Genomic DNA, 15,278 nt, shown 5'->3' with positions numbered 1-15,278 from the left:
GAGTAGAGTGTTGGAGGCTATTTTGTAAACGACTTCGCCGAAGTCGAGGATCGATAGGATGGTCAGTTTTATGAGGGTATATTTGGCAGCATGAGTGAAGGATGCTTTGTTGCGAATTAGGAAGCCGATTCTAGATTTAATTTTGGATTGGAGATGCTTAATGTGAGTCTGGAAGGAGAGTTTACAGTCTAACCAGACACCTAGGTATTTGTAGTTATCCACATATTCTAAGTCAGAGCCGTCCAGAATAGTGATGCTGGACGGGCGGGCAGGTGCGGGCAGTGATCGGTTGAAGAGCATGCATTTAGTTTTACTTGCATTTAAGAGCAGTTGGAGGCCACGGAAGGAGAGTTGTATGGCATTGAAGCTGGTCTGGAGGTTAGTTAACACAGCGTCCAATAAACGGCCAGAAGTATACAGAATGGTGTCGTCTGCGTAGAGGTGGATTAGAGAATCACCCGCAGCGAGAGCAACATCATTGATGTATACAGAGAAGAGAGTCGGCCTGAGAATTGAATCCTGTGGCACCCCCATAGAGACTGCCAGAAGTCCGGACAACAGGTCCTCTGATTTGACACACTGAACTTTATCAGAGAAGTAGTTGGTAAACCAGGCGAGGCAATCATTTGAGAAACCAAGGCTGTTGAGTCTGCCAATAAGAATGTGGTGATTGACAGAGTCGAAAGCCTTGGCCAGGTTGATGAATACGGCTGCACAGTAATGTCTCTTATCGATGGTGGTTATGATATAATTTAGGACCTTGAGCGTGGCTGAGGTGCACCCGTGACCACCTCTGAAACCAGATTGCATAGCGGAGAAGGTACAGTGAGATTCAAAATGGTCGGTAATCTGTTGGTTAACTTGGCTTTCGAAGACCTTAGAAAGGCAGGGTAGGATAGATATACGTCTGTAGCAGTTTGGGTCTAGATTGTCTCCCCCTTTGAAGAGGGGGATGACCGCTGCAGCTTTCAAATCTTTGGGAATCTCAGACGATACGAAAGAGAGGTTGAACAGGCTAGTGATAGGGGTTGCAACAATTTTGGCAGATAATTTTAGAAAGAGAGGGTCCAGATTGTCTAGCCTGGCTGATTTGTAGGGGTCCAGATTTTGCAGCTCTTTCAGAACATCTGCTATCTGGATTTGGGTGAAGGCGAAATCGGTAAGGCTTGGGCGAGTTGCTGTGGGGAGTGCAGGGCTGTTGATCGGGGTAGGGGTAGCCAGGTGGAAAGCATGGCCAGCCATAGAAAAATGCTTATTGAAATTCTCAATTATGGTGAATTTATCGGTTTTGACAGTGTTTCCTAGCCTCAGTGCAGTGGGCACTTTTTTCTGCTTGAAAAAACTAGCCTTAGCTTTCTTAACTGCCTTTGTATATTTGTTCCAAACTTCCCTGAAAAGCATATCACGGGGGCTATTCGATGCTAATGCAGAAAACCACAGGATGTTTTTGTGCTGGTCAAGGGCAGTCATGTCTGGAGAGAACCAAGGGCTATATCTGTTCCTGGTTATACATTTTTTGAGAGGGGCATGCTTATTTAAGATGGTGAGGAAGGCACTTTTAAAGAATTACCAGGCATCCTCTTCTGACGGGATGAGGTCAATATCCTTCCAGGATACCCAGGCCAGGTCAATTGGAAAGTCCTGCTCGCTGAAGTGTTTTAGGGAGCGTTTGACAGTGATGAGGGGTGGTCGTTTGACCGCGGACCCATTACGGATGCAGGCAGTGAGGCAGTGATCACTGAGATCTTTGTTGAAAACAGTAGAGGTATATTTGGAGGGAAAGTTGGTTAGGATGATATCTATGAGGGTGCCCGTGTTTACGGATTTGGTGTTGTGCCATGTTGGGTTCATTGATAATTTCTGTGAAATTGAGGGCATCAAGCTTAGATTGTAGGATGGCCGGGGTGTTAAGCATGTCCCAGTTTAGCGCAATCAGTTCACATATGGTGTCCTGGGCACAGCTGGGGGCAGAGGGTGGCCTATAGCAAGCGGCAACGGTGTTTCTGGAATGGTAGATTTGTAAAAGTAGAAGCTCAAATTGTTTGGGTACAGACCTGGAGAGTAAGACAGAACTCTTCAGGCTATCTCTGCAGTAGACTGCAACTCTGTCCCCTTTGGCAGTTCTATCTTGTCGGAAAATGTTATGGTTAGAGATGGAAATTTCAGGGTTTTTGGTTGTCTTCCTGAGCCAGGATTCAGACACAGCTAGGGCATCCGGGTTGGCAGAGTGTGGTAGGGCAGTGAGTAAAACAAACTTAGGGAGGAGGCTTCTAATGTTAACATGCATGAAACCAAGGCTTTTACGGTTACAGAAGTCAACAAATGAGAGTGCCTGGGGAATAGGAGTGGAGCTAGGCAGTAGTGATTGGAGAGTAGTGATTGGTGTGTCCATTGGGATGTTGTGCTCGGAGTGAGAGCCTGTGAAAGTCTGAGGTAGGAGTGGAAAAACATGTAAACAGTCTGGGTGGCCATTTGATGAATTGTTCAGCAGTCTTATACAGTTGAAGTCGGAAGTTTACATACACTTAGGTTGGAGTCATTGAAACTCGTTTTTCAACCACTCATCAAATTTCTTGTTAAAAAACTATAGTTTTGGCAAGTCGGTTAGGACATCAACTTTGTGCATGACACAAGTCCTTTTTAAACAATTGTTTACAGACAGATTATTTAACTTATAACTCACTGTATCACAATTCCAGTGGGTCAGAAGTTTACATACACTAAGTTGACTGTGCCTTTAAAGAGCTTGGAAAATTCCAGAACATATGTCATGGCTTTAGAAGCTTCTGATAGGCTAATTGACATAATTTGAGTCAATTGGAGGTGTACCTGTGGATGTATTTCAAGGCCTACCTTCAAACTCAGTGCCTCTTTGCTTGATATCGTGGGAAAACCAAAAGAAATCAGCCAAGACCTCAGAAAAAAAATTGTAGACCTCCACAAGTCTGGTTCATCATTGGGAGCAATTTCCAGACACCTGAAAGTACCACGTTCATCTGTACAAACAATAGTACGCAAGTAAAAACACCATGGGACCACGCAGCGGTCATACCGCTCAGGAAGGAGACGAGTTCTGTCTCCTAGAGATGAACATACTTTGGTGCGAAAAGTGCAAATCAATCCCAGAACAACAGCAAAGGACCTTGTGAAGATGCTGGAGGAAACAGGTACAAAAGTATCCATATCCACAGTAAAACGAGTCCTATATCGAAATATCCTTTAAGGCCGCTCAGCAAGGAAGAAGCCACTGTTCTAAAACCGCCATAAAAAAGCCAGGCTACTGGACATGGGGACAAAGATCGTACTTTTTGATGAAATTTCCTCTGTTCTGATGAAGCAAAAATGGGGAGGCTTGCAAGCCGAAGAACACCATCCCAACCGTGAAGCAAGAAGGTGGCAGCATCATGCTGTGGGGGTGCTTTGCTGCAGGAGGGACTGGTGCACTATACAAAATAGATAGCATCATGAGGAAAATGCTCACTAACAGGGATGTAAACACATTTGTGCACAAAATTTGAGGGAAATTTTTTGTGCATATGGAAAATGTTGGGATATTTTGTTTCAGTTCATTAAACATGGGACCAAATCTTTACATACTGGGTTATATTTTTGTTCAGTATAGATTATCTGTAAGAAAAGCAACTCTGGTACTGAATCTGAGGTTGATAGTCATTGTGCCACAACTGTAAACAAAAAGCTCCAAAAATAACACAATTTTGGGAGCAAACCTCCTCCCCCTCTCCCTCTCTCTCTCACCACCCAAGGAGTCCCCATTATCCCCCACTTCCTCTCTGTCATGAGGCTAAGAAGTCTAGTGGAATGTTCTCCTCATCTCTGTCATTTCTCTTTGTTTACGCTTACGTAATGTTTTAGCCACTTGTTTTGCTTTCCAGCTGGAATTCAAACTGATAGCTTTTTGTTTCTCTTCTTTTTCTCTCTGTCCATTTCTGGCTTTCTCTTTTACCTTCTGCATCTCTCTCTCTCTCTCTCTCTGTATCCCTTTCCCTCTCTTTCTGTATCTCTCTCTCTGTATCTCTCCCTCTCTCGCTCTTTCTCTCTCTCTGTATCTCTCCTTCTCTCTCGCTATCCGCTCTGTCTCTCTCTATCTTTCTCTCTCTCTCTGCATCTCTCTCTGTATCTGTGCGTGTCTCTCTCTCTCTGTATTTTTCCTTCTCTCTCGCTATCTGCTGTCTCTCTCCCTCTGTATCTTTCTCTCTCTCTCTCCGCATCTATCTCTCTCTGTATCTGTATCTGTATCTGTCTCTCTCTCTCTCTCTCTCTCTCTCTCTGTATCTCTCTAGGCTCTCGTCCTCGTGACTGTGGTGATCTATATGCTAATGGTCAGAGGGAGGATGGCATCTACTCTGTGTTTCCCACTCACTACCCCTACGGCTTCCAGGTCTACTGTGACATGACCACGGACGGAGGGGGCTGGACTGTGAGTCATACTGTACACACACACACACACACACACACACACACACACACACACACACACACAGACAGACAGACAGACAGACAGACAGACAGACAGACAGACAGACAGACAGACAGACAGACAGACAGACAGACAGACAGACAGACAGACAGACAGACAGACAGACAGACAGACAGACAGACTTGTAAGCACATACACACACTCAACATGAAGGGGACGGGGACCATATTCTCAAGTGTCTGCATTAGAATAGAAGAAACACAGCCATTTATATCCTCAAGCACTCCAACAGTGTTCTTGTTCATCCACAACAAAGACAGTTTATTTCCTTTCTCGCTCTCTCCTTTCTCTTTCTCTCTACTCTCTCTCCCTCTCTCTCTCCTCCTCTACACTTTTATTGGGTTGGTAATCAAAATAAAAAACTCCAGAGTTAATAGTTAATGAAATGCTTTTCATTATCTTAGCTTTATATAGGTTTTACTTTCTTACAAAGTATATCATCTGCCAAGCCGCACTGAAATAAGAATCCTTCAGTGTGGAACACTCTTAATAAAATCTGTCCCAGAATGCAACATACATTTAATTTCACCAATCTTCTGGATCATCCATCTCCTAAGAAACAAGAGCTCCAGAGAACAAACGTTGGTTTCTTCTCCACTCCTCATGATTAAAATGCAGCACTGCTTATACTCTAGCATATTTGTATAGAAAAACCAAAGTGTGATAAATAGATTGCAATTAGATTGCGTGTTGAACTTTAGACCTTAAACTGTAGATAAAATGATCCGAGCTGCAAAAAAACAAGGAACATGATATGAAAAGGCTTCTACGACGGTGCCTGAGAACGCAGGTGAGAATACAGATGAGAGAAGGAGATATGAAACACAAACTTGACCACGTAGCCGTCTACGTACTACATAGAGAGAGAGCGAGCGAGAGAGAGTGAGGGAGAGGGAGATAGAGAGAAAGAGAGAGGAGTATTCAAAGAAGCGCAAGATAATTGAATGGGAAATGTTCCCTCTCACCCGAACATTCTCCTTCACGCTTCTGCTGCTCCGGCCTGTACCTCCTGATATCATTAGTGGAGTCACCTTAATGCATCTCAGCGCTTTCTCAAACTTGTCGGAGTGTACATTATACACATTGCAGCTGCGCTGCTGCAACAGGCCGATGATGTACTCATTTAGCCTTTTGTTATGATGCACTGCTGAGTGCATTCTGGGATGACATGTAGCATGTTGTGTTTGGAGCGAGTAGTGGAGCAAGTAGTTAAACTCGACTGTGACCTATTTTATCCTTGGTATAGGCTATTTTATATTTTATTTACTTGAGTGTATTGACCTGTACAGGTTCAGACCGATGCACTGTTCTCTTTGTTTGTTTATGTAGACAATTTTAGCTCTTCACAGAACGCACCGCCTTACTGGACTTTTTCGACTTCAAGCTTGCGCTGCTACCTGTGGCTAGCCTGCTTTTTAGCATGAACCTTAATGGCTACTGACGGCTATCCAATGGATGTCAATGGCCAACCATTGAGTGTCCAATGCTACTGCTGTGAAATGTTCACTAACAAACCAGAGGGGGGAGTGGAAGACCGAGCGCATACGGAAAATGGGTATGTCTGTAAAAAGTGTCTTTGGTGTGACCAGAAGATGGACGATAACAGGCGGCTTTAGAAGGACATTTGCCGGCTGTCCAATGAGCTGAATCAGAAGGGAAGCCTCATCGAGTTGAGACAGGACTTCCAATACCTGAGAGACAGACTATTGGCTACAGTCAAGCGGATTGTTTTTATGGCCCTATCCCAAAACACGGTTATGGAATTATTTGCACTGGACTCTTGGAAGCAATCAGGACTCTGCTCTGAAAAAGTGCTCGATTTTATTGACAATTTCAAATTGTTTTTGGAGCGACTGCAGTTCCTAAAAAGGGATGGCCTGCACCCGAATAGGAGATGAGCTTAGATGCAGTGCTAACATTGAAAAGGTACTAAAAAAGTGATGGGATATCAGTCCTTGGCCAAAACAGGTAACCCTCATTGAGACATGTATTAATCCACGTCCTCATTCGAGGCATAGACCAAATGCCACAGTTCTAAGCAATATTGTATCTATTCCATTTCAAGCCAACCCCATAGCTATTTCATATAGAGGATTAGCTATTGATCATAGCATGTTCTTGTTAGAGACTCTGTCCGCTCTGAAATCCTGCAGCTGTGGATATGGACTCATTCATGTACTGTAAATGTCAGAAGTTTGATTTAGAAAATGGATCTTATTGTAATTCTGGCTTCTAAAACTAACTTTGAGACTTCGTTAAAAAAGTCTGTGCCAGACTATGATGTGTCTTTGAATGGACATAATGTTTAAAGATCTGACAGAGCTGGCAGATGGGGGTGTCACCATATTCATAAAGAACAACTTGAATGTTGCTGTGTGTATTACCATCTCTGTTCCCAAGCAATTTGAATGTCTAGTCTTAAATGTGGGGCTCGGTTATAATGCCCAACTTTATCGCACACACTTGGCCCTCCCAATTGCTCTTAGCAAATGATCTACTATGCTACAGTGGTTCGTCCTTTAAAAGTGGCAGCGTACTGCGGCGCAGCTTGCATGGTGCCACAGAGTTCTATGGCACATTATTTAAGTGTGAACCACTGGTACCATTAATGCTAGTTAGTGCTAGTTTGACCACCAGAGGGCATCTTTGAGAAGCATTTGATAGCCTTCAATAATGGCTGTACTAGAGAATGCAGGCACACTGAAGACCGGGCTTCAATTCCCCGATGGGGAGGAAGGAGTAGGCTGTCCTTGTAAATAAGAATTTGTTCTTAACTTACTTGCCTAGTTAAATAAAGGTTACACTAAGAGCATAACATTTATACACCCTCATTTTCTAATTCTAGTCTAACCACTAGAATTAGAAAATGAGGGTGTATAAATGTTATGTATAAACCCAAACAGAGATTCAGTGAAAATAAAAATCTAATTGATTTATCAAGACCAGTCCCCATGCTTGTCTCAGAGCAGCACGAAACGGTGTGAAAATAGTTGTAGGCTATTGCTTAAAATCCTATTGCTTCTAACTTCAATATGCTCTTTAAATAAATAAGACCTACACCACTTTTAACAGCACATTACTCAACACTAGTGAGACTCATGTCGCCTATGGTAGGCCTACAGTATATCGAAAAATATGATGTGACTCTCCGCCAATAATTACATATAGAGGATTGGAGGATATTTCTGTAATTCAGTGATATTTATTCCCATAGTAATTCGTTATGGATCCATAACTAAATAAACATTGGAATTTTGAAAGAGTATTTTTATCATTATTTTATTAACGAAAGCATAAAGATGCCATTATTAGTTACATTGTTTTAGTTTGAACATGCAGATTGGCACTAAGAACAGAACATTTCCCTATTCAGCACTATTATTAGTGCAATGCCCCTTAAAGTATTGCCAGTGTGGCAATCCTGCTCCCTTCCCCATGGGCTAGGTCGGTCTTCTGTGCGCGGCTCTGCAGCCCATCCCGTGCCCCTGCCCTCGTGCCTTGAACCTCGCTGGCTTTCAGTGGATACAGCTGGAGAACCACAAGGCAATCCCATTGTGCACCACTCGGGAGCCATGATCAATATGACCAATATATATTGTCCTGCTAATAACAGGGTTAATAATATATCTGGGAGAATATCCAAGGGGCTTCTATATAATTCTAAATGAATAATAATAATAATAATAATCATTTTGTTTAAAAAATAACAATATTTTGGAGATGATTTTGTTCTCAAATAACATAAAATGAGTGAGAAAAAGGCCATTCTTGAACCTGGGCTGAGACATTGTTACTAATTTGTAAATAAAGGCAGTTTGTTATTTAGAATAATTTATTTCTCTTTTTATAAGGATAAAAACCAAAATCTCATGGGTCTCCCAGTCGAGGGCAGTACAGGTACTGAACCAGCATCTATAGCAACACTGCTTGCACTGCTATGCAGTGTCTTATACTGTTGCGCCACTCAAGCACTTTATAACATGACCGGTCGGGAGTGGCCTACAGTACTACAGTAAGAGCAAAATAATCCTAACAAAATAAAATAATAAAAACCTTAGTCTAACAACAGTTTTAGTAAGTAATACTGAAGCACAATTATCAGTTTATATTTAGGTTTATGCTGCCCATTCATTGTCAGTTAGAGACACAGTAGGACCCACAAGCATAATCAGTGATCTAACTCCCTCTTGTGCTGGTCTGGAGCAATGAAGTGGTGACGCAGGGTACCGTACTAAACCAGCATAATCACAACACTTTTAGTGGAGCAACCACTGTAACTATGTTAAATCAGTATTTTTGTATTTAGGGTGTACTTAACCTGGATATATGAAAGATATTTGTACTGAGATAAATGTAACTCAACTGTTAACTAAACCAACTTAAAACACCCTGAAAAATCAACTATTTTGCAGAGCATTCTGACAAACGCACCACATATGTATACAGCCAATGGAATTTTTGCTAACGAGCTCAGTCACCATTGTCCCATTGCCTGCATTAGATTTACTAAGCTACCGAAATTCCAAAGAACTTCCAATGAGCAACATTTCCTGTATGACCCGGGGGTTGCATCATTGGAAGGGTGTGTCCTCTGTCTCTGATTCGGATAAGGCCCTATGCATGTTTTCTTTCTCTGTTTAACTCTGCTGAATATAAGCATGCCCCATATAACAGATTACGGGTAAAAGACAGATCTAGCCCATGGTTTTGCAGTCAACTTTCCTGCCAGTTCTTGACTATGGTGACACCTTTTATTGGAATGGTGCAGCCACTACTCTTAAACCTGCTGGGGGGTTGACAGTTCACACTATTTTGTAAATTACAGGAGAAGAGGACTCTCCAACCCCCTCCAGTATCTACCAAAGGAATGTCTTTGCTTTTCCCGCTGAGACTCTAACGCGTTCAAAAAGTGAAATCTGGAACAATATTTATAACATAAGAATGTGGGGAATGTTCAGTGGTGATCTAAAGAAGAATCATTTCATATGTTTTTTTTATTTTGTGATGTCATTACAAATGGTATAAAGGAAATACTGTAACTTGGAAATTATATCCCCTTAACTGTCAAGTTTCCATCCAGTATGTTGTTCTTATAGTATGAAAAATAATGAAAGTTATTTTGTTAAGATAGGAATGTGATTTTAGGAGTCATTAGAGATCATTTGCTATCTATAGCCTTTGCACAGTAAGTAGCCATGCCCCAATTGAGGTCAGAGAGCGTGTCAGCCTGACGGAACTGTCCTTTTCGTCCAGAGTGCATAAAAGGACTGGTAAGAAATTAACATGCAGACCAGAACATTGTCAGGTTGCAGCTGCAGGTGTAATGAGGCTTAAATCCTGAATATCAACACGAGATGTAGGCGAGAAGCTCATCTCTCTGACAATCACTGGTACGGCTGATTAGCTATCCTGAGTCAAATATCTAGAAAAGGGAATATTAAGTAAGACCATCCTACTACTCTTCAAACCATCCTATCCTACTACTTTACTCAAATCACCGTATTCTCCTACTCTCATCACCAATGGGAGCCGTCGACACGTCTGTCTATCTCCCGAGGAGCATCTTCCAGAGTGAACAACAGTAGAATACGGGAAAGGAGAGACCCCTTTTGGACAATCAGATATTTACAAGCGTGCCACTGAAAGGCCAACCCACATCCTTCCTAAGAAGGCCTGGTTCCGACAGAGATAAATGGCAAACAAAGGCACTCACACGTAAATACATTTCTCATTTCTTACTTCAAATGGGCGGCGGTTTGTTTGCAAAGTATATGATTACTGTGAGAATAGTTCTAAAATGTATCAACAATAAGTGTCCCTTTTTCTCTCTCTCTCTTCCCCCACTCTTCATTTTATGTGTAACAAGCCACCATGTGTTGTCAGCCCGCTAGGGACCTTTTTCTCATCTATTAACTGTGTATGTTATCCAGTTTTATCATTTAGTTAGCTAGTAAATAAATCATTCAACCAATTTGTGTAGTACTGAATCATAAGTAAGGCTGAGTTTTTTGCAGACGCATGAGGTTCCGACTGTTCAAAATGATGATATGATAATAGGTTATGATTAATAAGTTTACTGTTTATGGATGTCATAGGTAAAGACCTTTTAGAGTTTAATTCGGGAGATGGTAACTCTTTAAACAGCCGCTCTCTAGGTGCCCCAAATTCCTAATGAGTTAATTGTTAAATGATTCATTTTCTTGGGTAACATTTAAACGTAGTTAGTTGATTTGATAAATAACAGTCATCAGATGAATGAAAGTAAAATCACGACACCGTTTTTAAATCCCTTACAAAATGAATGACATTTGCATTCCCGAGTGCCACTAGGGCAGTTTAAAACCTTAATGATAAATGAGTTCACAGAGGTGTGCAATTGTTTTGATTGGTTGACTTTAATCATTTGTTTATGATGGCTGTTTGTTTGTGACGTTCTAATGTAATGTACTTGTTATTGTATCTTGTTATTTTATCTTGTATCTTGTAGTTTTATATTTTATATTATTTCCTCAGGGCATCATTGAAGATGAGACCCTGGTCTCAATTGGGCTTCCCTGATTATATAAAAGTTCATAATAAAAAGGGAGACAGAAGGAGAGAGATTGAGAGAGAGAATTGAAGAGGGAATAATGAGAGATTAAGAGCATTTCTTGGATAGATATAAGGAGGTATTTAGAGAGTTATACAGAGGGATCACCCAGGCTGTAGATCCCTGTGTCACAGTAAGCATAGACTTATCTATCCCAAAGCAAATGTAATGTGACAGACAACTCTCAGCACTACACTCAGTTGTTCATAAACTATAGACATGCCCAGTCACACATTAAATGAACAAACCAATGTGTCACTGTGAGCGTGTCAAAGACATGTTGCTCTGCTCTTAGCCATACTAGAATTCTAAGTTGTTTATTTTCAGGGTCAAGACACTTTTTTTCCTGTTATAGGCTTTTGATAAGGATTTGATTTCCAAATACAGTGGGATATAATGAGGATAGAATGGGAGTGAAATGTCAGGTTGTTTGTTATATAATGTAAAATACTTGTCTTCCTGTAATAGGCTTTTGATAAGGATTTCATATCCAAATACAGTGGCATATGATGAGGATAGAATGGAATTGGGAAACAGGATTCGTAACATATTGTACTATATGTAATTTGTAGCATGCCATACGAATTGCAGGATTTTCTTTGTATTATTTTTTTTGCAGGATGTAACATATCATACAAAATGGATTACGTAGTACACAATTGTGTACCATTTTCGGGAACTTGTTTTGGCTTGTGAGCGCTACTTTCAAAACTCCTGGCTGAAAAGATTCAAAACCGAACCCTAGCATCACTTTAAGTTGTTTGTTGTCAAAGGGAAGACATTGATAGGCTTTTGACAAGGGTTTGATAACTAAATACAGTGGGGTATGATTAGGTTTGGATAGGAGTGAAATGTCAGGTTGTTTGTGTTTTTGAGAGGTGTTTGGTATCAAGCGATCCAACACTTGGCTAGCTGGGTGTAGAGTAAACAGAGGTGTTTGGTATCAAGTGATCCAACACTTGGCTAGCTGGGTGTAGAGTAAACAGAGGTGTTTGGTATCAAGTGATCCAACACTTGGCTAGCTGGGTGTAGAGTAAACAGAGGTGTTTGGTATCAAATGATCCAACACTTGTCTAGCTGGGTGTAGAGTAAACAGAGGTGTTTGGTATCAAGTGATCCAACACTTGTCTAGCTGGGTGTAGACTAAACAGAGGTGTTATGTGAGAATATTTGTTTTGTTATTCCGCAAGAGGAATTAGAACAGTAGAGACAGAGAGGTGAACGAACACACTCACAGAGACACTATATTTAAACACACTGTCTGAGTCCGAAATGGGACCTTATTCTCGATGTATTACACTACTTTTGACCAGCTCCCATGGGCACTCCATATAAGGAGTAGGGTGCCATTTGGGACAGTCACTGTCACAGAAATACTAGCTCTAAACACACTGGTTGCATCCCAAAAAACACCATATTCCCTATGTAGTACATTACTTTTGACGAGGGCCCATAGGGCTCTGGTCCGCTTTATAGGCAATAGGGTTGAATAGAGCTCAACACACTGTCGCTGAAACCCTAGATCAAAATATGGTTTTTGGGATAGGAGACATATGGCTTTGTACTGTGTGTGTGTGTGTGTGTGTGTGTGTGTGTGTGTGTGTGTGTGTGTGTGTGTGTGTGTGTGTCTTGTTGTTTGTCTTGTTTACTGTTCACTATGGATATGTCTGTGTCCTGTTAATATTAGTGTATGTGTGTGTAGTTTATTTCGTTTCTGTATGCGGTTTTGTGTGTGAGTGTGCGGTGTGTGAGTGTGCAGCGTAGTGGCTTTTTCTCTCTGTTCTGACCTATAGTGGTCCTTAGGGAGACGAGAGAGGAGCTCTTATAGGGAGCTAATAGTTTATCAGCTTTATATATCATCTATAGCCTGCAGCACTTTGGCTGTTCCTACTCACACACACAAAGACACACACAAAGACACACACAAAGACACACACAAAGACTCACACAAAGACTCACACAAAGACTTACACAAAGACTCACAAAGACACACACTAAGACACACACAAAGACTCACACAGACACAGCAGCTAGCGCTCACAGTCTCACGTCAGAATTGGACGTTCATCCATGTTTCTCAAATGTCAAATTTCAAACTGTTTATGCTTAAGTTTAGGCATTAACTCCTAATGGTTAAGGTAAGGGTTAAGGTTTGGGATAGGGTTCAAATTAAAACTTGGGTTCAAACTTTCAACCTTTGGAATCAGAGGAAGATCCTTAGGCCCATCCACAACACCCTAGCAAAACTGAAACCTACTTGAAGGTAACGGTTTCCACATAATCTCCTGACGTCCTCAGACACTGACTTGTATTGCTGGCTGGACACAGACGCACACGCACGTAGGCGTACACACACACAAAGTCCAAATGGGGATAGTTTAGGAACATATTTGTTGGCTAGCTCCACATCCACCCTCACAGAGAGACTGTGTTATCCGTGTTAGTCCCTAAACCAGTAACTTTGTCAGTTGTGCCAAACGCAAACTCTGGTCTACACAAGTATATCACAGACACACAGTGTGTGCATGTGTGTGTATGTCAATCACTGTCAGCGAGCGTGCCTAAGACAGACAAGGTCATGGCTTCCTATCATCTGATGGAGTGACAGAGGACTTGGCACAGCATGATACAGTACAGCCAACCACCAGTCTTTCATTGAACTAAGATGGGTGTGTATCTCTCCATATTGGTGTGTTTCTGTAGTTTAAATGTTTGTTCTACCGTGTGTGTGTGTGTGTGTGTGTGTGTGTGTGTGTGTGTGTGTGTGTGTGTGTGTGTGTGTGTGTGTGTGTGTGTGTGTGTCAATCACCATCAGCAAGCATGCCTTCATGGAATATGTCTTCATGGAATATGTGTGTATAATTGGCTGTTCATGATGGATAACACCTCGGCGTCATTAGCAGCTCAGAAGTGTGATCCAACAGGAATTAAGACAGTGTCTGTAAGAGGTAGAGTTGTTGGCTTAAATAAGGGATGAGCCATATGCTGCCATTCACTTAAACAGAGCAGTCCTACTGAGACTAGCACACATACAGATGGGGTCATAAGAGATAGGGAGGGAGGGAGGGAGGGAGGGAGGGAGAAGAAACATGAGGGAGGGAGGGCGGCGGGAGGGGGAAGAAAGAGGAGAGAGGGAGGGTCTGCAGAGACAGAAATGTATAGGAAGATCTACAGAGAAGGAAGGTAGGCATCTTTAGAAAGAAAGAGAGAGTAGAGAGAATGAAGTTCTGAAGAGAGGGGAGAGTGGGGAGGCTCTAGTCTACAGAGATACAAAGAGAGGGGAGAGTGGGGAGGCTCTAGTCTACAGAGATACAAAGAGAGGAGTGATGTATAGTTGTTGAATCACTTACCTACAATATTTAAATCCCAGTGCCCTTTTACATCAGGCTTTCTAGCCATGTCCCAGCCTGACGTAAAACATCACTCTCCTGGGCACTACAAGAATGTTTGTACCCATATCCTCCACATAACTCAGTTAAAACATGGCTTCCCTCCCTGGAGCTGCAGAAACGCAGTGTTATGGTGACCTTTTCCACAGGGCTGGTTAGCGCTGGTGATTGAATAGGGCTCTCCGTCTTGTGATAAGGTCAGGCCAGTGTGCTGTGTGGTAGTGCTGGGAGTAGATAGAGGGAGAGGGATCATGGATGTGTCCCAAATGACACCCTATTCCCTACATAGTGCACTACTTTTGATTCGGACCTATAATACTATTGTGTATACTACGGTAGGAATACTATAGAATTTACTGTAGTGTTTCTGCGGACTTAACTGTTATATTCACTATAGTATACTGTAGTATGTACAGTTTACTTAAGCAATAAGGCACGAGGGGGTGTGGTATATGGCCAATATACCACGACTTTGCGTCATGCCTGGATACAGCCCTTAGCCGTGTTATGTTGGCCATATTCCACAAACCCCCGAGGTGCCTTATGTGTATTATAAACTGGTTACCAACATAATTAGAGCAGTAAAAATAAGTGTTTTGTCATACCCGTGGTATACGTTCTGATATACCATAGCTGTCAGCCAATCAGCTTTCAGGGCTCGAACCACCCAGTTTATAATATAGTATAAATACTGTAGTAAAAAAAGGAGTAGTATATTTTATGGAAATTACTGTAGTGTTTTTGCGGACTGTAGTATACTTATCCTTTTCGGGCTGTGAGCAGTATTTTCACATCCGGATGA

At 41.9% G+C, this 15,278-nt stretch overlaps 1 protein-coding gene across 2 annotated transcripts in view; it reads left to right on the top strand.

The window, feature by feature from the left end:
- The window catches only part of LOC115159794 (fibrinogen C domain-containing protein 1), a 240,664-nt gene that overhangs the window by 101,239 nt on the left and 124,147 nt on the right, over nt 1–15,278 (top strand). For both annotated transcript variants that reach the window (XM_029709852.1, XM_029709851.1), the window contains one exon: nt 4,302–4,438. In XM_029709852.1, coding sequence (XP_029565712.1) covers nt 4,302–4,438 — 137 coding nt within the window. The remainder of the gene's footprint in view (nt 1–4,301; nt 4,439–15,278) is intronic.

The sequence above is a fragment of the Salmo trutta genome, chromosome 23 (genome assembly GCF_901001165.1).
Source record: "Salmo trutta chromosome 23, fSalTru1.1, whole genome shotgun sequence".
Lineage (NCBI taxonomy): Eukaryota > Metazoa > Chordata > Actinopteri > Salmoniformes > Salmonidae > Salmo > Salmo trutta.
This window is presented reverse-complemented; position numbering and strand designations above follow the sequence as displayed.